Source organism: Oxyura jamaicensis, chromosome 1 (genome assembly GCF_011077185.1).
Source record: "Oxyura jamaicensis isolate SHBP4307 breed ruddy duck chromosome 1, BPBGC_Ojam_1.0, whole genome shotgun sequence".
NCBI classification, from domain to species: domain Eukaryota; kingdom Metazoa; phylum Chordata; class Aves; order Anseriformes; family Anatidae; genus Oxyura; species Oxyura jamaicensis.
The window spans coordinates 151577731-151602986 of record NC_048893.1 but is presented as its reverse complement, the minus strand read 5'-3'; the positions used below and the strand labels follow the sequence as shown (position 1 = coordinate 151602986).

The window sequence follows — 25256 nt, the reverse complement described above, 5'->3', positions numbered from 1 at the left end:
GTTTTTATGAGATGGTACAATTTCATGTTTTCCCCTCAAAAAAAAAAAAAAAAAAAAAAACTCTCCTCAATTATTTATATTTGCAAGTGCAGCAGTGCAAAATCTATCTTCTAGATGAAATAATATTGCTTGAAGAATTTCTGAAAGGGGAAAACAAATGTTTGGTAATTAAGCCCTTAAGAATATTGCTTTTTGTTTGTTTGTTTGTTTGTTTGTTTTATAACTATAAAAAAACTTACATTTAGATAAAGATGAAGCTGTCAGAAAAAGTTACAAAATGAAGTAGTGTAACATGTCCTGCGGCTACCAGGCTCAGTCAAAGCTCAGAAGGGTACTTTTCTGACATGTTACAATCTGTGCATGCTTATACCAAAATGAAGATGTCTTAGTCAGTCAGGGAGACAACACGATATAATTAGTGACTCCTCTATAGCAGTTTCCCCAGTTATGTCATTCAATGTGTTCTGATTGATTTATAGAATATGATTTACATAAGGACTAGTTATTTCTAAACTTTGAAATCTATTCAAATTTCTCTGCTTTGATTAGCATAGAGCCAATTGCAATGCATTTTAAAAGACTAAATAAATAAATAAAACCATATAATAACAAATGTTATTTATGGCAAAATTGATGAAGCTCCTCACAGATGAACAGCTTTCTTCAGCAAATGCAGGTTTTGAAAAGCTCTGAATGAAATGAATTTATGCCTTTTGGGTGATCTGGAGAAAAGTATTACTAGCTGTGAGAGATTCTTTGTATAGGTTTTGTGGTTTTATTTTGTTTTTTAGAAGATGGGAAAGAGAAATTGGTTTTGAAAATATATTTCATAAGATTTGCCAGCAGCAAGAAGTAGCAAGCCAATATAAATGGTCGAAAAGCAACTTTCTGTCATAATCTCCAGATTTCATGTGTTCATAGCTTTCAGAAATACACTCTAAGCTGATTTTGTTTGCTTGTTTGTTTGTTTGATTGATTTGTTGTTGTTGTTTTGTTTTGTTTTGTTTTGTTTTGTTTTTACTGAGATTTCAGAATGTTAGAGCAAAATCTGATTTATTTTTTTTTTCTGCAATAGATCTGCTGTTAGAGAAAAAAAGTCCTGACTATATTCTCTGAAAATGATGTTAAGAAAAAGATCAGTTGAAGCTGAGAATTGAAACTTGGCTGTTCACTGGACACTGGATTCACAGTCTTCAGAATTGATTCACTTTAATGTTTCCCTTTACCACAGTGAGAAGAGTCAGTCACCTAAAGGTACATTAATACTATAGGTGACGGGGGGATATGGAGCAACACTGAGAACAGGACTCATCATGTTCAGGCCATGGCTTAATTGTTAGCCCTCCTCCTGGATCTATTTTAGACATCTTTCACTGGATTTTTCCATGCAATGCCTGTGTACTCTTTGCAGGAAGAGTACACTACTCTACAGAGACTGCCTCCAAAAGGCTGTATGAACATACCTGTCCTGTTTTGGTCCCGTCTTTCCTTCCAATGCTATCCCAAGTGTCGTCTAAACACTGCCAAACAAAACCTCCTGTCTCACTTCAAATCATGCATCATTAGATTTAGCTTCTTGATACTCTAGTTGCCTGCAGTGCTACCTGCTATTATTCCAAATACTATGAGCTGAAAAATAATGACACAAAATAATTATTATATATAGTCACTCAGGCACCAGGTGGGACACAGAGCTGTAGTGAAAATACAGTGTAGTAGTATTGGATGTGACCAGCTTGGACCAGGAGGTGATAGCCGTAAGCATTGTGAATGTAAGCCAGACCCTGCTTTTTGGCCTCAGATCACTTGGTTCATGTTCATACTTTATTTCACCAGCACAGTAACTTCTGAGACAGACATCTGCTACCTCCAGCCTAATCTGTGTTGGTCTATGTCTGAGGCTGATATAGATATATCAGAGGCTTCTGTAGAAGCTTTCTTTATTTGCTTTCTGCTTGGAGTCACAGCTTGGCCTCTCACCTTAAAAATGGTGTTACTTCTCTCAAAACACAAGCAGGGCAACTCTCTTTCTTGTCAAATGCTGTTCATGATACCACCATTTTGTACAGTGGATATTAAAACATTCAGACAAGATCTGAAAGTCCTGGGTCCTGCTCATCCTTTTTGAATAGTAAGAATTTATCCTGACTACCTTGTAGTAGGTGAGTATGTTCTGGTTAAAGCTGTCCTAAAGTATTCAAGTATTCAAAAAGTTGCAAAAAGTATTCAAGATTCACTCCACTGTAAATAAATATTCTAACTGGCCCTTAGAGTCCTGTCCTAGTAGGTCAGGGATATGATCTGGACCTGTGGCAGAGAAAAAAATGATACCTACTTACTTCCCAGACTAAACTTTTGATAAAATGAGGGTCACATAAATATTCATGATATTTCATTGATGTAAATATAATATATAAAAAAAAAAAAAAAAAAAAAAAAAACCAAGGACTGTCTTTTGTTCTCTAGCTGTGCTTTCCAAGAATGAAATGACTGGGAAATTTTCATGGATGACAAAGATCCCACAGGTATAAGTGCTGTCAGCATGAATACCAAAGTGGGCTTGAGAAAGCACAGATTGGAGAACACTGCGGATTACAGTTGAGCTTCAGGGTTATTCAGGTGCCAACAACTTTGTGTTGACAAGACTTCTGGGCATAGAAAAAATAAAAATTTTAAACACGAAAGGAAATTCTCTTATGAAACTCTTGGTGACCACAGATAGAAGCATGTCTAGCTTTAAACACCATTTTCAAAGTAATTTTGAAGTATCCATCATTAAACATGGGTATTTATATTTTTCTCATATGTCCCTTTGGGTAATAATCTTTTTGTAAAAAATGATCTGTTCTAGGTTTGGAGGTATAAAGATAAAATGTTAGATAAGTGACTCTAAAAAAATTTTGTTCTGAGAAGTAGAAATAATGAAGATAATCTTTCCTTCAATTTACGCCTTGTATTTGGATTTTCTGGTGTTTAATAAGGTTGAAGTTCTACCTGGTGCTTTTTGAACTCCTGGGACATTAATAGTATCATTCTCCATGTGTATTCTTTGAGTTTTGAGTGGAAATGACCTCATGCTTCAACCTTTTCCTCAATAAAAGAAGTAATAGAACCTCTCTCCTTTTCTTCTCCCAGTTGTCTGTTTTCAAATAGATGGTAGGATCTTAATGTACTAAGACCTGAAGTCTTCTGTCAAATTTGATTGAAATTGGCCAACATGTTCAAAACTTATTAGAAATGGATTACTAAATATACCTTCACACACACCTTGATAGTGTTGTGTGAGTTAAGTGCATTTCTCTAGGAAACCAAGGCAAAAATCATCTCTGAGCATAGTCAGAAGTATTTGCTCTAATGTTTAACAGAAACATTTTCATGTAAAAATGTCCAGCGGAAAGAATACATTCAGCATAGTCCTCTAAAAATCAAAGATTTAAAACCAAAAAGATGAAAAGAAATTGGGGTGGGGGTGGGGAGGGGGGAAGCCATTTTAGTAGAGTATAAAACATGTCAGTCAGCTTAGAATGAAGTCAGCAGTGCAGTCAGATTCATACTTTCACCCTTTGTTTTAGTACATTTTCCTAGGAATATAGAAAAACAGATCAAATTCATATTAGAAGTGTTGCATTTAATTATAAAGTAATAGAATGAGTGAAAGGAGTGTCATTGCTTTGCACTCTCCTGTCCAGAAATTCTCAAATCACTGAGGAACTTGTAGCCCTTCTGTCATTGCTCTGGATTGTCACTCTGACACGGTAAGCATATGCTCCACTGCACCATGACAAGACATTTTGCTAATGTACCTAACATTCTGCCCTTTTAATCCAAGATGGATTATCTGGGCTGAAAACATATATTACAATAGTACATATGATTTTTAAAATCTGAGATGAAACAAATAAGGAAATGAGGAGTTAAGGGAAAAAAATTGTTCACCTAGGGAATGTTAAGTGGTTATCAAATGTAACTAATTTGGACAGTTTAAATTTAGACATGGAGTGAGTTTTCTGTGGATGTCCTCCAGAAGATGATTTATCCTATTCTTCAATAGAAGGGATAAAGAAACCACCCCCAAAAAAAAGACCTTCCATGGGATATGGAAGACATTACTGAATAGAAGTCTAGCATTATGATGACTAAAAAAATGAGAGAAAAGATCCTGTCATTAGAGATAATGGAGAAGCCTTGCGAGAAAAAACCTTTCTCTAACCTGTATGCTCCCTTTCCAGGAAATCCATACTCTTCTAGTGGAAACTGTAATTAATATCACTATAAATTTATCTCAATATACTGCTTTCTTCTGTCAGCTATGCCCAATCTTAATGACTTTGACTTAAAACCCTAAACATATTGAATGTCTTTCCATTGGCTCTGATGGCTGCTCTAAGCTCATTATGTTCAGCCATGTTGTGATATAATGATATACTGATACATAAATTGAAACACATTAAACTATTTTCTATACAGTGTTTTTCTGCTTTTTTTCTGTTTTGATTTTTTGTTCCTTCTTGAGACAGTGAAAGATTAAACCATACAGTAATCCATGTCTAATCTCTTTATGAAGTTGTCTGAGAAGATAGAAGGGTATTTTTCTCTGAAAACTGGATGATATCCCTTTATCAAGGTGCACTTCAGAATAATTTTATAGAAATAATCAGGATTATTCTGGATGTAACATGCTTTAATAAAGAAAAAAAAAAAATCTGATCCAGTGTGAGGGCTGGGGTAGAAAGCACTGCCATCAGGAGGGGAGTGTTCATTTTTGCATTCCTGAAAGTCACTGCTGGCTGTACTAAATGAAGATAATTGGTAGGAACTGATTAGTCTCATAGTTGGGTGTTATTTAGGGTTGAGCTCTTCTGACAAATTGTCCCTTCTGCGTTTATTGCTTGAGAGGCATAATCTCAGCGACCCCAACATTCACAGAACAGGAGATTGATTTCCTCCTTTTTCTTTTTCTTTCCCCCCATCAAACTCTGCAGGTCAGTCCCACCCCAGGGTGCATCCGGGCGTTAATGAAGATGTTGTACTGCCCTTACTGCAGAGGACTTCCCACTGTGAAACCTTGCAACAACTATTGCCTCAATGTAATGAAGGGCTGCCTAGCAAATCAGGCTGATTTGGATACTGAGTGGAATCTGTTCATAGGTAAGAGGAGTTTAAATATTAGTGGAAGGAAATGCTGGTAATAGCAAACGTCTGCAGAATTTTGTGAGGTTAGAAGATGCTGTTGGTCAATATTTGCAATGATTGTAGACGCATCTCACTTTCTAATTGACCATCCTGGCTTGAAGTAATAATAATAATAATAATAATAATAATAATAATAATAATAATAAATAACACTTCCACCCTAGAGCCAGTCATATTTCATATTTCAAAAGGATTGTTATGGTGTTACAGGTTCTGAGCTTTATTATTATTATGTGAAACATTGAGAAAGCTCTTCTTGAGGATATGATAACAAGCTTAACATGGCAGATATAGCATGTACTACAACTGAAAACAAGGCTCTTGAAAACTGATAATAACAAGCAAGATGATAACATTGTATAAGATCCATTTAACATGAATTACAACAGCTGCATTTCTTGGTTATGGTAGTATATCAGCAAATAACTTTAAAAGTTACATACATGAGAAATTATTAATTCCTTGTTCACAGTTAAAATATGTTAATATCTCCATTTCAGTGTTCTGACTGGAAAGTATCAAACATACAAGCATAATGTTAGTATGGAGTATAGAAAATGTATTTAAGGAAAACTGCTATTACAGTTTTATTCACATAATTCGTCACTCAAGTAAACTAATAAACAAAGAAAGAAATCTCATTTAATAGTCATTCAGATATCCTAGAGCAAAAGAACTCCCTGAAGAGTAACTTTTAAAAGGAAATAAGGTCATCAAATTTCTTTTGATCATATATAGTACAAGGGTAGGATGAGGAATTAGCGAAGGCTAATGATAATATAGAAAGAACAGAAGCAGCTAGTTGCATCAACCCCTAATGAGCATCCTAGGTTAAACCGGATTTTTGGAAAACAAAAGCAGATGGAAAACATGGCATAAAGCTCTCTTAATATAACTAAAGAAGGCAAATATTGTTTTCTACTCTTTGAAAGACAAAATATGAGCAATCTCATTTTGCTAATTTCAAACCCCACTGACCAATATGACATTGAAAGCCCAACTCTGACTCACACATGGATTTTCATTTTGCTCATCATAAAGGTGGTATAAGATGGATAGGGAGAACAAAACAGGATGAGAAAATGAAATAGAGTATGCAAAATGACAAACAGTCATGGGTGTGCTATAAAAATAGCATAAGCAAAAATGCAAATAGTAATAAACAAGTGGTGCAAATAGACATGTCTTCTTGGTCCCTTGTACTTGTTAAAGGAGCTGTCACAGGAAGCAACACTGTATGGAGGGATACCTGTGGGATTACTGGTGTGAAAGGAGGAGTCAGTTCATCATCAGAAAGATAAATATTAACTGATGGGAAAGCAATGCTGACCTATTAAATGTATCATGAAAACTACTTTCACTTTGATGCTAAAGAGAAAGAGCTGAATTGTCACTAATTCTAATCAAAGAAAATGTAGTTGTTTTAAAATAAAAATAAAAATAAAAAATAATAAAAAATATATATTTCAATTTTAAAAAGCAACAGAGTTTTTATTAAGGTAAGCACCTGTTCAAATCAAAAACTGGAAGGTAAAATTTCAGGTCTCAAGAGAAGATTTTCTTTTCTGGTGCTTTGAATTCAGTGAGAGAGCTGGGCAGGGTAAGTTTTGTTTTAAAAAAGTGTAGAAATGCTTACTGACTCAGACTTTCAAAGTCTTTGATGTGAAGCCCTCATCTTCATTGATGTCTTTTGCATTTTGATTGTTCCTGCTCTCAGAAAAGCAAAACTGCATAAAAGCTTGTATATTTTGTTAAGATATAGTGCTAATTTATTAAATACCATGTAAAACACTAAGTGCTTCCTAAAGGAAAGCAGACTGCTATGCAATTATCCCCTCAGGTCAGTGATGACAAGGCAGTATAAAGCACTAATACATAAAGACATGTTTTCTCTTTCTTCTACCTATACAACTTTCCCTGTACAAATTCATAGAAGAAGGAATAGAGATGTTGAGATAGACATTTTCCTGTGTTTGGAAAAGGTATTCTGTTTTATCCCATTTTGTGAGACCTCTGACAGCTTTGCTGAGGATGAGGGTCCTTAGTCCTTCCTTTATAAAAGATTGAAATGCAGAAAGTTGTCTCTGTCTCTGACAGCTGTCAGAGGCTTTCTAATAACACATGCAATTCCCTTAGTACTAAACACAACAAAACTTCTACTCACTGAATTAAAACGAACGGCAGCACTTTACAGCACCACTGAGCTATGAAGGATTGGAAAGTATGCATGAATAGTTTTTATTCCTGTTCCAATGTTAGGAACCATGCACTAGGCAAAAAAAAACAATAATAATAATAATAATAATTTTGTGCACTAACAGTTCCCGCATAGGCAGGAATCCCAAATGTTAGTTCATATTCATACACAACAAGATAAGTTTGCTTAGCTTATAATCTATACATTGCAAGGTCATTTTGGCAAAAGTTAGTATTGGGAGAAAACTCTCAGACGTGTAAGTTACTAACCAAGCAAATAGTACAATTTAGACTGTATATTCTGGTATTGTTTTGTAGTTACTCTAGTTGTCCAGCAACAACTAAAATATACAAGTGAGGAGGAGCAGTGGAAAGTAAATGGGCTCTCTGACAACAGGATGTGTTAACATGTTCCACCTAGTTTATAACTGCAAAAGTCAGAACTGAAATCACATTTATATAGCACTAATAAATCTTACATCCACTTCTAAAGCTAAGGATAATAGGACAACTTCCCCTAAACATCTGGTGCTTTCCAAGATTTTATAGACTGTGAAAATTGGTAAGAGGTGAAACAGCTGCAGCAGCGTGACATGTGGTTTAGTATATTTTTCCTTTTCTGCCACCTTAAGGTCTGTGTCCTTTTTGTGTAACATTTCACTACAGGGTTTTTGTATTTTGTTGTTTTCATTATTGCATGATAAAAGCTAAATGTAACACATCCTGTTCAAGCAGAATTTTTATGAATATCAGAATTTTGCCTGAGGGAAAAAAAAAAAAAAAAAAAAAAAAAAAAAAAAGACAGTCTTTAATAACTACATCATAATTATAAAACCATAATGATTAAATGCTTCTTCCAGGTACCTATAAAATATTAAAGAGATAAATCAGCCACACCAACTTCAAAAAATGTGTATTTTGAGAAAGCTTGCTTTTGATGTTTTGCCTCTTAGTTACCCCTCACAATCTCCTTTGCATCAGTCTCAGGCAAAGTTAGCAAAGGAAAGATAAAAAGGATGAGTAGAGGAACTGCACTGCTAAGGAAGGAGATTGCCTCAGGGGAGAAGCTGACTGATTCAGTGGAGTGGGGAAAAGAAGATTTTCTCTAGGTCCCATGTCCAGCAGATACAGTCAAAATTATACTTCTTTCCATGAAGCTATAGCAATTAACAGTGATAAGGATCAAGGACCCCACCATTTATTCCATCATGAAAACACAGAAGAGACAATGTGGAAGTTATTCCCACTTACAAAGATTTGAAACCTATCTATCTTAGGAAATTAAGTTCAATTTTAGTAACACTGTTACTCATCTTTCTTTAGCAACCCTTTATTTCAGCCCCCATTTCGGTCTTGAGATTCTTACTACTGCTCGTTGTCTCAGGCAGGCATGTCAGCCGAGGAGCTAGCTCCCCTTAGTGGACACGACAGTTTTCCTTGGTGCCCTCATTCAGCTTCAGAAGCAACGCCTGCAGAAAGATGGTTTTCATGCAGGAACCTGCACCTCATTCTGATCATTGACTCAGGATGGCAAAGTGGCTATAACCTATTTGCTTTCTGCAGGATTTCTTTCTCAGTCAGCAGTAGGTTTAACTTTCTTCTGTCTTGAGACAAAAATGTATATAAGACTAAATCTGAGTGTAAAGCAAGACTGTGAGCCAAATATGATACCTTTTACTTTATTCAGCTCAGCAAAATAGTAAAAATAAAGATAGTTTCTTTAATCACAACAATTATTTTACTTGGGTTTATTTTGTAGACATCTAAAATAAATCATAAATGCTCTGATGCTGCATTTAGTAACAGCCTACACTAGCGTGGTGCCTGTTTAGATCATGGTTGCTTTGCTGCAGTCCATGGAGGTTTGTCACTTTGTCACTACATGGCTATTTATAGCAGCAGAAATTACAAGTTTGGTTTGTGTTTTATTATTATTATTATTATTATTATTTTGTTTGTTGGTTGGTTGTTTTGTTTTTGGTATTTTTTGGTTGGTTGGTTGGTTGGTTGGTGTTTTTTCTAGGAACCATTGAACAGTAAATCAGGCATGCCTTGACTTTTCTCCTGTGTTTTAGTAGAAGGGAGACTGGGGTAAACACTTCATGAGTTGTGCAGTAACAGAAATGTCCAAGTGGCTGTGAATCTGACTTCTTATGGTATGGCTCAGGACCACATCCTTGTCTGTGAAAAAGAGCCAAGGGGATCCTGCACTAGTTCATGGTCACAACTGAATAGCAAGCAGTTTTGCTAGTAGTATATTCAATATTTGATAAGTTCTGTAGTGTAGCAAGGCAGATCACTCTGTGATGTGCCCAAACTGTAGTTTTCAAGGCCAGCAAAGCTAGCATCCAGGCTCAGAGAGCCAGAGCCATCTCTTACTGCCAGCATCCTGCTATACTTCATCCACAGAATATCATACCTTCAAGGTTTCAGAAAAAGCTTCTCCTGCCAGTCTTGAAGTTATTTCATTTACTGTCTGTGCAGCAGCTTTGAGCTACTAATAAACTTTTTCATTGCTGTGCTTTAAAAATCTTTTTTTTTTTTCCTCCCCATCAGTATGACTCAGACACTTACCTTAGGAGACCTCTTGAGATAGTGCATACCATGCAATCTCCATTATAACAACTCAATCATTTTAAGTAAAACTCCCCATCAAAACCTTAACTACTTACTCCTAATGAAAGCTTTAGAGTGATGAAAATATGCAATCAGTTTTATTTACTGCTTACAAAAGCCCTCAGGACTGTGTGTTTTCTCTGTTCCATGTGCAAGCACAAGGATAAATATTTTCCTATTAAAGCTTCAAAAGACCACCCAGATCTGTTTCCTGTTACTAGTTTATTATGAGAATAACTGCTCTTCAAGAATCACTTTGGTTCATGAGAAAAAAAAAAAAATATATATATATATATATATGAAAAATTATTGCTCCTGCTTTATGATAAGTAAGTAAGAGCTAAAATAAATAAATAAATAAATAAATAAATAAGGGTTTTTTTCAACTCTGTTTACCTGGCACTTGAATCTCTGCCACCCTCCTCTGTAATCACTGTATGAAAGTATGCTGTGATACTTATTATATGCTAGTTTCTTTCAAGAACTCAGGGAGAAAAAAATAACTGCTATCATTCCCTCCATGGAGAAGCTCTGCAGAAGATTCCTGGGGTGCCACTTCTCCAAATTCAGAGTTTCTGGTAGAAATTCTTGCATTTTGACTTGATGGAGAGTGAGTATTTGAAAACAAAAAATAAAATTTCATATGAAAACAAATCACATTTATAGTTAGGGCAGACTACAAATCAAAATGTATAAAGACTTATGTTCTCATTTCAGCTAGGATAGAGTTAATTTTCTTCCTAGTAGCTGGTACAGTTCTGTGTTTGGGATTTAGGATGAGAATAATGCTGCTAACACACTGATGTTTTAGTTGTTGCAGAGCAGTGCTTACAGAGCCAAGGACTTCTCTGCTTTTTATGCTGTCCTGCCAGCGAGGAGGCTGGGGGTGCACCAGGAGTGGGGGGAAGAGGGGGAGGGACGACAACACAGCCAGGACAGCTGGCCCAAGCTGGCCAGAGGGATATCCAATACCATCTGATACCATGCTGAACAATAAAACTGAGGAGACTGCTGCTCAGGGTGTGCTTGGCATTTGTCAGCAATTGCATTGTGCACCACTTATTTTGTATATTCCTTTATCATTATTGCTATGACTATTATTATTATTTTCCCTTCCTTTTCTGTCCCATTAAACCATCTTTATCTCAACCCATGAGTTTTTACTTTAAAAAAAAAAAAAAAAATCCTTCCCCCTTCCCACTGGCAGGGGGAGGGTGTGGTTGAAGTGAATGGCTGTGCAGTGCTTAGCTGTCTGCCAGGTTAAACCACACCATCATATTTTCAGTTACTGTCAAGTTACTAAACATTTAATCATTCAGGATAAAATCATCCTTTCTTGCTTTCTTCCTGAATGAAGAAATTTCTTAGAGAAAGTCTAGTGCCTCCAGAGCTGGAGAAGTAATATTTTCTTTCAGACTCCTGTCTATGTACACTAAAGCAGTTATTATTTTACACTGATCACTGTTCCCTTAGTTGAAGTGGCAATGTTTTTTGGATAGCTGTAAAGGTTCTGGAGTACAATCCTGATTATCAGTGACAAAAAAAAAAAAAAAAAAAAAAGGTATCTGTATTTTCATTTTTCTCCACTTTAGCTTATCTTTCCCAAAAGCAACGGAAAATTGGTAGAATACTGTGTTGTGTGTTACAACTGCAAATGCAGTTGCTCAGAAAGTTAAGAACTAGACTTGTGGGCATAAATCTAATGTTCTTTATGGAAAAAAAAAAAAAAAAAAAAAAGATAAAATAAAATAAAAAATAAAAAGCATGCTTCAAGCCCACAATGTATAGGCAGCCCCAATAAAAGGAATTTGCAGTGTTATTAAAAAGCAAAACTTAACAATATAAAACCATTATAACAGCTCAGGATAAAAATATGTAGTTAAACAGAACAGTGAGTCCAACTTGATGATATCTAATTAAAAGATTACAGAATTATCATTTTTAAATTCTCTAATAAGCAGCAGCCTTCACGATTTTACCCTTGTTTTCCACGTGTATTCCAGAAATACAAAATCACAACCTATGGCTTGTGCTTGGGCAGAGCATGTAAGAGCACCCCTGAAACACAGGGACTATCACTATTCCCTGAGCAAAATAACAATGCATAGACGAGGGAAACTATTTGCTTTTTCTCTGCTGTTTCTCCTTGCTCAGAAGCATAAAGCACAACCTGGGCAAGTAATTCCTCAGATGGTAATGAATTCAGCCTGAGAGCAACTCTCTGAAGTTGTGGGACTGCCAGCAGCATGCAAATAACACTAGCACTTGCCTGCATCTTAAACTCTACTTACCCTGCTAAACCTGTGAACCTCCCCACTGGGGCAATACAATTTCTTGCAAACAGCTCACAGCATCCAGTGCCTTGTATATTTGCTTTAGGATGTGTCACTGAAGAAGGTTCTCTTCTGTGTTACTAAGGGGATCATCTGCTCCAGTTACAGCTTGAGGAGGGCTGGGGCTCATCTGGCTTGATCTTACTGTTTGTTGACACCACCAGCAGCTTTTCACTAGGATGATGCATCCTGGAAGGATGCTAATAGTGTCACTCAGGGGAATTCTCAGGAGCTGTTATTGCCAAAGAGGGGCTGTAGATATCTGAAGATGCAGATGATTAGATGAATGATAGCAGCTTCTTTTCCTCCTTAGCTTTAACTGGACTTACGGAAATGAACTATGGTGAATAATTATGACACCTCTGCTAAGGACAGAAATGTGGTAGTGTGTATGAAACGTCATCTGTCATCATGCCACATGACAGTTGCAAATACAGGATCAAATTCAGTAGTCTTGGAATTCTGTCTTTGCCATTCTTGTGCAATACACCTGAACTGTGTGATTTCTGAATTTGCGGGAAAAGCTTCTCAAAGTTTGAAGCGGTATCGTATGCTCAGAGTTTTCACCAGACACAACTGGGCCCTAAGTCAACTACAGCATTTATGTGCTACAGCTGAAGTATCATTTGAAAATAATTACACAGATCAGAATTGTAATAAAAAATAAAAATAAAAATAAAAATAAAAGATTTTGTAATGAAACTATAATACATAAGTGATGATTTTTTAGTTCCATTTTTCAGTTCTTATCTCCATTTCCCTCAAATCACTATACATCAAAGTAAAATGACAGGCTAGCATACATATGCTCCATTCAGAGGTTTCAAGGAACAGCAAATCCCTCTGTTTATATTAGAAGTGCTGGGGAAGCTGTTTTGCCACTGCCCTTGTCTGAATGAACACAGTGGTGTTATGTGAGACCTCGTTAGAAAGAGGAGAATATGTTAATGATTAATTAATTGAATATTGCATGATTCTAACATATATTACTTTGTACTTTTCCAAGTCCATAGCTGTACTGTCTCAGGAGAATTCTTGCTTTCAGAAGTGTAATAAATAGTACTGTTCTTTCTGTCCTAGGTTACCATGTATATTAACAGCTCCAAAGAGTTTTTTCTTCAGTGAAGGAATTGATCTCGCAATTAAATATTCTCATGTGGGCTACATCTCTGTTTACCTGTAGGGGCAACCCTCAGGCACTTCACTGTGCCAATCTCCCCATTTCACAGGCCAGGAGACCAGCTGAGAAATACTGTGCCTTGTAGCTTCTTGTTTCTCTTCTTTTTGGGCGGCTTTGGGGCACTCAGTCTCTCTGGCATATGAAATGAGGGGGGTGAATGGAGAGTACATCCAGACTCCAGAACTTGTTCTTGCTCTGAAGGTTCAGTTACCAGAAAGAGCTAGTTCAGCGTAGGTGGTTTTTTTTGCAGGAATACAAAAGCAGCAGATGAATGTGTGACTTTTTTCCTCTTTCTGCAGAAGCAGAACATTTACAAAGTGTTGGGTTTTTTTTCTTTGTTTGTTTGTTTGTTTAAATTGCTGTGAAGAAATTTTTTAAAGAAAAAAAGTCCTTCCATTCCACTGCACAGATGACTTCCAGAACAAAATCGAGTCATAGTCCTGAATTAAGACTCTTTGAAGATAGTGCATGCAAGTATAATTTAGGATTTAATTAAAATACAGAACTGAGGAACTTTTTGTTGTTTCTAGCTGTAGCTGGACAAACTGGAACACCATACCCAAAGTGCAGCTGATACCCATCTTATATGTAAACATATCTGGTTAAACAGCCCATTTGTATACCTCACTCCTTCCCTTTTCAAAGTCTGTGTTTTGTGTAAGTAGTTTTCATTACCCTTTAGCAAGTAAAGAATTTAGAAGGAACTATTTTTGCAAGAATTTTGTTGGCGAATGGAACAAGTTCTTTATGTATTACTGATTTTTATTGAAGGATAAAATCTTTGGTATTTTTTTCCCAAACACAAATAAACAAAAATAAGTTTAATTTAAGAAAACTTAGTTAAGCCCTAGAGTAAGAAGTACAATTATTTTGAACAATAAAAGTAAATTTATATTAATTATTAATTAAATATTTTAGTTATCTATTTGCTCTGACCAATTGATTTCAGATATTTCAGATTTTCTAAGGTCTGAATTAGAAATAAAGGTCAAATTATATTCTCCATTATTCAAATAAATGTAATGTAGAGATGCAAGTAACTAAGAGCATTTTTTTTTGTTTTTCCACTGCAAGAAAACACACTACCTTACTACTATCAGAAAACTTGGGAATATTTGAAAATGCTTTACTGTGGTTATTATACAATATAAACAAAAGATGATGGGTGCAAATCCCTGATCTCTATGATGTCAAAGCAAAATGCTATTGACATGCTTCGGGCTATTGCCTGATGAAGGTTAATTCATGAGGTATTTGGGCTTTTCCTTCTTTATGTTATTTTATTCCTTGAAGATGGATAATATTCAATTTGACATTTCTGAAAGAATGAAAACTCAATCCAGAAAGAATACAAATGTGTAGAAAAGCTCTAGTTTTGAGTTTAGACTCTTTGAGACCCTAGTAGTCTAAATCACTAAATTTCTTTACTTTCAACTGCTTATACAAGTCTTTTTTGAGCAACAAATAAATGAATGTATTCTGTCAAAAGCTCTGAATCTTGTTAGCAATATGGTAAAAGCTACTCAGATATTTAATTTTGTATGGCTTTCATACTAAGGACATAAATTCCCTGATGTAAACAAAATATTCTTTCTCTTTTTTTTTTTTTTTTTTTTCCTATGAATTCCCATCTTGCAATATCTGTCTACCCTCCATTTCTTCTTATTTGATATTTTTTTTTCTGATGCATTAGTTAGTCAGGAAAACATAGATTTTTTTCTACTTTCCCTCTGCCTTACTGATGAAAAGTCTTACCATTCCCATAGTCAAAAAAGCTACTTTGGCCTAGAGTGATATGAGAGAGCTGGTATGGCCAAAATTCATTGAATATTTTTGCACTGGTGAAATCTGAATGCATTCTGATGCATTTAGAAGGTAATATGAAGGTAGTATGAAAAACTCAGCTCTTATATTTCTTATTTCTCTGTGTTACTCAGTGTCACTTGCCCTGTAATATAGCATTCAACACCCCTTAATGTCATTTATATTGCAGGTTAACCTATGGGAGTTTAAACTCCCATGACATGCATTTTTCATTTAACCACCAGAAGCAAATACTGAACTTTCCATGTCAGTAGTAACTCACCTTCGTAATATCATACTTCAATTTGCAGCAGCAATAAAGAGCCTTTCTATCTGTCTTGTCTTGTTAACTCTTAAAATACATGCAACCATGTAGGAAAAAGTAGCAGCTTGAAAAATGAAAAATGAAATTTTGGTTCCACTGGGTGTTTATTACTGACCTTAAAAGGATGAAAATTTTCAACCCAGTTTTGCAGCTTACTGTAACATTGTGAAATAAGATGAAGGTCAGTGTTCATTTTCAGAGGGTAGGTCATAACAGCATCTTGCATTTAGCTCAACTGTAGGATGAGATGAAAACAATCAAAAAACTGTAGTAAACAGAACAGTGCCAAAAAGTCAAGAAGTTATCCTGAACATGAGCCAATAAAACATACAACACTCACAACTACCTAACTTGAATTTCATAGATGAAATGACACACAAAAATCTTCCAGATTTTGTCTTCCTAATAAAACTTAGAGGATCATACCTACATTTAGTTATACTCAGCATCCTTATTTTAATACATTGGTTAAGGGAAGCTGATAAACAGTATAGAGGCTGTCTCTGCTATCAGAAATTAAGAATGACAGGTCTGGCACTCATATCTACAGTTTATAACTTCTGTTTCATTTATACACTTGAAAGAATGATTTTTATGTATTTCTCATGACAAATTTAAAATAAATTTATTAATATTTTGTTAGTTGAAACTGCTGATATCTGCAGTGCTGGAAGCATTCCCTAAATCAGGTTTTCCTTTTCATACTACACTTTTTGGTTAGCTCCAATTGAAATGGTTTTGTTCTCTTCCTACATTTGGGGAGATTTTCTGTCACAAAAACCTTTCTTTGGGAAAGGTTTTCTCTTTTCATGAGAGATGTCTGCTCCAACATACGCTGGCTAAAAACACATTTTGGTAATACAAAAATTCTCTATTCCAGATATTAATAACTGACTTTCTCATTTCAGCAAGATGACTGCACTCAGATAAATCATTATTAGAAAGTTATGAGCATTTTCATAATATTTAGTTTGACTGTCTTCTCTATATATGATTAATTTATTTTTATAATATCTTTTAATCTTTTATTGATATAAGTACGTATTATATTTGTGTTGTTCAAATGTAGATGCCAGAAAAATACATATAAAATGTAGCCATCTGACTAATGTGTATTTGGAAGAGTGTATATTTAAATTATTTTTTAAAATTACTAGATGCAAAACTATGGTAATGATATGCTAACACATTTTAAGAAGCCTCTTTGACATTTCAGTGGTGATCAATCTTCTCTATGAAAGTTTAATAAAACCTTAAGAAGAGTTTATTCAGGTTGAAACTGGGAGGGACAGCATGGCAGAACTTTAGCTGATGCAAATAATTTAATACTGTAAACATGGCAGTAGATAATGCATAAAGATCTAATTCCACTGACATTGAATGTATCTTTCAAAAAATATTTCCCTAAAGAAATTCATTTTGCCAATTTATTTGCTACTGAATGAGAAGGAAAGCAAATGCTTATTTTTCTTTCTGTGAAAGCACCTTAAGGCTCCCCATCTATATCCAGTTCAGGCAGAAAAAAATCTCTCAATGCTAAAATTTGGGGAGTTTTTTCTCCCTTTACAAAAGTAGAGTTGCTGCTTAAAGTCTAATGTACAAGGTAATGGTACAAGTTTACATAGTTTTTTCAAGCTTGATTCACATATATTTGAAATCTGGCAATATTAAACCCAATTGTAGTCCCAGATACACTTTAGATGAAGATACTTCTGTTCCAGCTTGCCTCATTGCCATAGTTCAAACTACCTCTAGGGAGCTACTCTTTATACAGGGAAATAAACGATCAGGTAAATAAAACTTGCACTTTTTGAAGAATAAACAAGTGCAATCATCTAAGAATAAAAAATAAATAATAAATAAATAAATAAATAAATAAATAAATAAAATATAAATAAATAAATAAATAACAATATTACAAATCTTTAACCTTTAACCCTTAACCCTGCTTGGGTGATAATCATCAGTGGGGGCCACAATGAATGTGTCTGGTCATGATAGCTGAATCTCTCACCTGGGTTCCTGGATACAACACTGCCTGGTAAGCTCCTCTCACAACATGACAGCTTTCTGGAAAAGTTCATCCAGTTGGGCATGCTTGTACCCATGATATCCATCTCTGCCTTCAGGCACAGATTCTTGGAGTTTCCTGTGACTGAGGGTCACAGCTCTTTCCAATCCTCAGGAGGTCTGTTTAGTTGTGGGTTGTGTCCCCTCTGTCTGGGTAGCCTCAGCACAGCAGTTGCAGCAGGTGGGCACCATTTTTGTTTCAGCAGAAGAATGCTTCTTGTTGCTCCCAGAAGAGAAGAAAGTGGCCCACCTTCACCCTCCTGGCAAGCCCTGCCACGTGAACTGTCTGTAGGATGCACCATACCCTGTTTGGTCATCTTGTTCACTACGGTCCTGGTAACTTGTACTCCCTAGAGATTGCCTTTGTATGCATCAGGGTGGCCACTGCTCCTCCTGGCTGATTGCCTCGGCAAGTTACTGAAATATACTCTTTAAAATAAAAAGTAAAACTGGTATTGAATTAGTAGTTACTGGAGGTGCACTCTGCTTTTTACTCATTACTTTTTACTGAAATTCTATTGAAATTAACAGAATAAGTAACTATTAAATTGCCATAGAATTCCTTGCAGAAGAGTTGGAATTCAAGGCAAATGAGTTAGTTACAAAATGCCACTATTTTCAATGGAAACAGGGTAGCTATTGAATTTCCTTCATTTCAGTCTCAGTACCACAGCTATTCATCTGTAAAATGTTTTGGTTACCTACCAGATTCCTTTAATTTAAACAGATCTAGATAAGAGAGCAAATTTCTTTTGTTTGATTCCTCTTTGACTAGAATTTTGCTGGAGGGTGTAAAACAAGCTCATCAAGTCCAAATTTTTGTAGGTGACCTCATTAAAGACAAAATTTTAGAAGTTAGTTAATGTATGTGAGTGGTAAGAGAAAAAGTGCAGAGTTGTGCTACTCCATTATATCCGTATGTTTTATTTATTGTTTTTATTTATCGACTGAAAGGGTATGGGACATGAGTGATCATGCTCAAAGAAGCATGTTAGAAAAAAAATAAAAAAATAAAAAAGTAATATTAAAATGCTCTTACATTAAAAAGCTGTATTTAAGCAGAGGCAACAAGTTGCTGCTTGAAGAATGACATCTGTATTTTTGTTTATTTGGGGGAAATGAAGAAAATGGCTTCACAGACTTTAGAGAAGTGCCAAGAGTATGAGTGGGCACCATGCCAATCAAAACATCTTTTTGAATACTACTATTTGAAAGAAATTATATCCAACACTCTGCAAATGTATATATCACCTTTCAGTAAGCAAAATAAACAGATAGAGATAAACAACAGGCCTTTGATTATCACATTTTTTTTTTTTCTTTACTACGACCATCACCTAGGAGAACAACAGGTTTCTTCCTGCTTTCCTAATATGTAAACTAGAATTTTTTTGCAGCATTCATGGAATTAATGTGGATGACCAGTAACCCAGATCCAGCACCTGCATTAAACTAGTCTGAATGTAAACTGGTCCTTGGCAAATCCAGATTTGAGTCTTATTAGATTCCCCTTTCACTCATGGGCATTGGTGAGATTTCTAGGCCTACTTACAGGTATTTGTTCTAAATTAAGACGAACCATTTTCTAATTATTGCAGTGAATTGTGGGTGAATTGCTATCATTTGCGGCACCTATAAGCATTGTGATGACCTACACATCCCTTCTCATTATTTGAACAATTAAGCTTGAATCTCATTATTAAGTGGAGGATTGTCTGACTACTGAAAGGGAATTTTTTACCAATGCATGCCTATTCCCACAACAGCATCTTGGAGTAAGGGAGTTTGTATGGGCTGGAAATTCAGGTCACACCAAAAAAAAAAGCATTATTGCTAAGTGAGAAGTAAAGCACAGGATAAGTCACAGGATAACAGCAAAATATTTTTACTCCAGTTAGGTTTCAATCTAGTTTAGGTACTAATATCTGTTTTACATACTAATTACAATATAAAAATAACAGAAGAGAATTGAGCCTAGGCTTTCTCTCTGTAGATTTCCCCAGGCTTCCAAGTGAGTGTTGTAACTGTTGATGGTGGCCCAGCCACACCTATTGGTACCTGTGAAGCTAGATTGGATATTCCCCAAATGAATACCATCTTTCTTCATGCTGCAGTGTAGCTGGAGACAAGGAATGGGTTAATTACCTTTTTTTCTTTTTTTTATGGAAAGAAATACACAACCAGGAAGAGCTAGTGAATAAGAATCTTAATCTGTTTGATTTCCAATATGTACAATTCCTGCAGGCATAAACCTGAAAAGAGATTAATTATCACAGTTTAGGGCTTATGTACTCATAAACTGCTACTAAGACATCTCAAAATTCCCAGAATGATTCAGACTCTGCCTCTCCATTACTGACTTTCAATCTAAAAAGGCTTATTCAATTCCCAGTTTTTAAGGCCATAATTTTTAGATTTCAATGTACATTCAGAGAACTTATTGTGACTATCTGCAACTTCCAATAAATGTGTTGAATTGTGCCTTTAGGAAGCTCTAGCTTAAGACAGCTGAAATTATTTGTTTCTCTGCAGGGACTCACTATGTATATAATATATGTAGTAATGAACTGTAAGAACACAGGAAGCAAACAATGCAGATCTCATGGGCTCTGAGCAGCTGCTGACCAATGAAGATTGCACCCAGGCTTTGGGGTAGATGTGTATTTGTCATGCTTTTATGCAGAATTCTAAACGTTGCCTGAAGGTCTACCTTCATTATTAGCTGATCTAAGTTCACGTTAGCTGATTCTGCTTCAAAAAATAAGGATGTCAGACACACATCCTTGCATTTTTTTGTGTTCCTGACCCTGTACTAGACAGCAGGGCCAGAGGGCTAATCCAATTTTTTTCCTTTCCTTTTCTTTCTTTTCTTCCTTATTTTATTTTTTTTATTTTAATATATTCAACTGAGTTTGTTCTCTGATTTGGTTCTCCCTGTGGTCTTGAGTTTTTGCTCTATGAAGGGGCAAACTCACCACACATCCCCTGCCCACAAGGGAGGGAATATAGCTAGGAGACCTAAATAAACAATTTAACAACATTCTAGGATGTTCTGTGTTTTAATATCTTTCACTTCATTATCCTCATTTATAACAACAATAAAAAATAGATTTTGAGTTTAAAATCTTTTAATCCCTTTTCCTCACCAGAGCAAAGGATCTAGCCAGATCCACTTCAATGATTCATGACATTGAGGTGTCCTGTCACTTTTGACATTCAGGAGACATTATACCCAAAAACTAACAGCTGATCTCCCTCTTCATCCATGAAGGAGACAAGGAGAGCCTGAAAGTCTTGTCCCGTGGGTTCTCCCATCTGAAGGAGAAAGGATCTGTCACTGCTGTTACACTGTCTCAGATGGGAAGGGAAACTGGGGCCAGGGCCATGTTTTCTCCTAAGCATACCGTCTGGCACAGAGTGGGAAGGTGTGATAGAAAACACTTCCAGCCCTGTGAAGGCAGCATCTGAGCAAGCTACATTTGGGAATTTCTGGCCGTGATTTCACATTTGGCACCCGCCCTGCTTAAGCTGTGTAAAGGCAGTGACAGCAGCCATTTGTACGTGCTTGTACCACTGTCTCATCTGCAGTTCCCTGGTCTTGTGATCCTGCACACAGACAAACAGCCTTGCTGACACAAGCATGGAAAGGCAGTATGTAGGGAATAAGCTGTCAGGGCTTACAGGAGAAGACCATGGGAAGGGAGAGAAAAAGGGCCCCCTGGGCCAGTGGTTTCAGTATAAATGCCAGTGAGACTGTGGTCTTCTTTAGAGTTTGATGTTACGGAGACATGAAGCTGTGGGTAACTACCATGAACAGGTTGGTCACATTTCTGCCCTCGCTATATCTTTCTGCCACATCTCTGAACAGCAGTGGAGCCTGCAGAGAGATGACTGAAACCAGAGCCATTAGGAAATTAACCCAAAGCTGGGACAGGCTTTCTGCTGCCCTAGCTATCTGAATTATCTCATATGCCACGTCACCTTATGGCAGAAGGAAATAATTCAGGACAAGAGGAGGAATGAGGATTTTGTCTGCATCAGTACATTTTTAGGTGGATTTAGCAGTAACATTCCTAAGGTGAAGCATCCTGAAAGGGATGAGCTAGTCTAAGGTAAGAACACTGCTAAGCAGTGAACCCTTTTCCCAGCTATGTGCTCCTTTTGTTTCCCTTTTCCCAATCTTCTCTCCAAGCTGAATCAGCCAGATAAGCTAGTAAAAAAAAATATCTACGCATGAAAAAAAATAAAATAAAAAATAAAAAAATTTGAAATTCTCAGCCAGTTTAGTGAGCAGCATCAGCTCAAGGAGTGTCCATCTCAAGTAGAAATGCAAATCATAACTTTACAAGAGATGGCTGAGTTCACCACTGAAGAAAGGGGGCTTGTCACTTATTCCTTTCCATTACCGTAACTCTTCTGGCTGAATATTTGGCCTGACTGCCTTCTGCATTTTGATGCTGAAAGCAGGATTTTGTGAACAGGACCATTGCCCAAGAATGAAATAATTCCTCCACCTAATATTTATTTTATTTTATTTTATTTTATTCTATTTTATTCTATTTTTTCCTATCCGGGTTAGTTTTCTGGTTGATCACTTAGTTGTCTTGGCCTGTTGTCTAACTGTATCAGCATCCAATGTATGGTCTAGCCACTACAAAATAAACTGTGAGTGCTCATAACCTGGAGTGAGAATGAGGGAGGGGGATCTCCCAAACTGTACTACATAGTTAAAAGCTCCAAACTGTAGCTCCACATTCAGTGCCTGCTTTGAGTTCCTCCTTACAGTTATATGCAGCACCGTGATGAAAAAAACATGAATCTGCTTAAAGAAAATAAGCTGTCAATTGCTTTATATACTTGCCAAATACATTAGTTTATTATTCTAGTTTTATTGTTTGGTGGATAATTCCTGGTTCACGAGCTGTCTTATACAAAGAAGGAAATTTGTTATACATAATTTTCTATTTTTGAATTCAGATGATTTGTTCTGTTTCATACTCTAGTATGCAGAAATTGTTGGTTTTTTTATTATTATTATTTTAATATTCAACTAATCTTATTAAAGACTTCTCACAGTACCATACAGATAATGTTATTTTTATGTATACTGCATCCTCCTATATGCAATGAACCAAAATATTTTATAGATTCAAATATGTTTATGAACTAGAACTAATGAAGAGGTAAGGAAAAGAGCAATCAAAATGGTGGAAAAGGACAAAAACAGATGCTTTCTAGTGTGATTTTGAATAGTGGGCTGCTGAGCAGTGATACATAGGAAAACTGAGAGAAGGTTCCAGGTTCCAGCATGAGTAATGGTAACAAAATAAAATAAATAAATAAAAATAAAAATAAATTTAAAACAAAACAACAAAAAAAGGACAAAGAAAATTATATTAGACCAAAAGTGTAATGAAATATAAAGCACAAAGTCTGGGTAGTACCTTGCAGTAAATGTGTCAGAGTATTACAAAAGGCCAGCATTAATCTGGATTTTGAAATTAATGCTATATATAATGTATTTGTTCATCATTGTATGCATAAGAAAATATGAGTATTTATGAATACAGGGCAACACTTCTGAAAGCTTTGAGAAAGACTGCTTCATCCCATCTGAGAATTCTGAGAATCATATTAAGAACACCTGTCTGGCCTTGTGACTTGTTTTTTTCTTTTTGTTGTTTTTTTTTTTTTTTCTGTTGTTGTTTTGTTCTTTTTTCTTTTTTTGAGGTGTTTTTATAAGGAAAACAGAATTGCAATAGCAGGTTTGGGTAATCAGCGCTTATCAGCGCTTAATCAGCGTAAAATTGAGGAAATGCTTTGCTAAAGGAGCTGAAGATGAAAACTATCATCAGAAAAATGAAAAAAAAAAAAAAGTTATAAAGTTATAAATTAGGAAGAAGTGTCTTCCATCTTCCAGATTATGAGTATTTCAGGTGATGAAATGTTATTTCCTCATAGCTGTGTTTTAAATAACTGGATTGCTTTTTCTATAGGTACTACAAAATGATGAGTATGTGCACATAAGGAAATACCATTTTTGATAAAACTTATACAAGGACAATAAAATATAATTTGTCAAAGGACAAAAGGTGCAATCCTGAGTCATTACAATAACCATCTCTTTAGCAGGAAATGGGGATTTCCCACTTTCTATGTGAGTGACCTAGACTATATTGGGATTACGTACTTCTACTGTTAGCATATTATCCCTTTACATAATAAAGCCATGTTTTCAGCTTGATTTTTAATAGGAAATTTCAATGCATTAAGGTTTCATTAAGCTACATTTTATCTTTAAAAGCTTTCGGTGTTGCTGCTATGTTACTACAGCCTTTTAAATATCAGTAATATTACATTATGTTAACTACAGTGAACTTAAATAGATATTTTAGTTAACAGTGTTCTATCTCCTAAATAAACATGAGGTTTTCTGTTACCAGAATGTTCAACACTAGCACATTTCTGAGATAAGCGTGAGCACATGAGGAGGACTGTAATTACAGCAATTATGGAAAAGTAATTTACTGGTTATATAAACTGAACAGCTTTGAAAGAGAGTGGATCAACCAGAAAAAGAAGTTCAATATTGAAAATAAATATTTTGGGATCTGTGAAATGGTTGTTATGTGGATAAGCAAACTAAACATTTTGCCTAAAGTGCATATATTTTAATTCTGGAGGTCCTTATAAATATAAGTTTGTGTTGTATTAAATAAATAAATAAATAAATAAATAAATAAATAAATAAGAAATGTTGGAATTAGAGAGATATATGCAAATCTGTAATTTCCCGTCTGGTATATACTTAGGGCTTACTAAAGAAACAAATAAATGTAGTTAGATTTACATGTCTTTGGAGAAAAAAAAAAAAAATAGAAAAAACTTTTACGTTTTGAAATAGGTAAAACATTTATTTAAAGGAAAGTTGGGAAATTCATATGTTAATGCCAGAGCATCCAATTAATAATTTGATTGTCTAAAGACAAATTTGATCCAAATCCATCTCCCAAAATGTAAACAAAGATTTACATTACATTTAGGTGGCTCAGAAATCAAATCTACATATAAACAGTTATGTTTCAGCCCAGTAAGATTCAACCTTAAGATTTCAATGTTTGGTAAAAAGAATGACTGGGGTTTGTCAGCTATTTTTAAATACACTGCAAAATGGGATTAAGCAAGTTCATGTATCCCATATAAAATTCCTAAAGAGGTTTGTGTCTTCACCAAATGGAGTATGCAAATTTTCAAGAGTACATAAACAGAAGAACGAGTACTTTGTTCTAGCTGAGATTTTTATCAGATCAGGCTCATTTTTGCAGTGGCTATCTTTAAAGCTAGGATAATACTGCAGATAGGTGTACTCTGCAACAGACTCCACGATCTTGCCTTCCTGACTGGAGAGCATACGCGTCTGTGACTCCATCTTTACGTATCTCTGTGTCTATACCTGTGGCCCTCAGGGTTCTGCACTGGGACCAGTACTATTTAAATCTTTGTCAGCAACACGGGATTGAGTGCACCTTCAGCAAGTTTG

The 25256-nt window shown here is 35.5% G+C and overlaps 1 protein-coding gene across 4 annotated transcripts in view; it reads left to right on the top strand.

The window, feature by feature from the left end:
• Positions 1-25256, top strand: part of GPC6 (glypican 6) — a 795726-nt gene that overhangs the window by 578027 nt on the left and 192443 nt on the right. For all 4 annotated transcript variants that reach the window (XM_035319317.1, XM_035319313.1, XM_035319308.1 and 1 more), the window contains one exon: positions 4983-5148. In XM_035319317.1, the coding sequence (XP_035175208.1) occupies positions 4983-5148 (166 nt within the window). The remainder of the gene's footprint in view (positions 1-4982; positions 5149-25256) is intronic.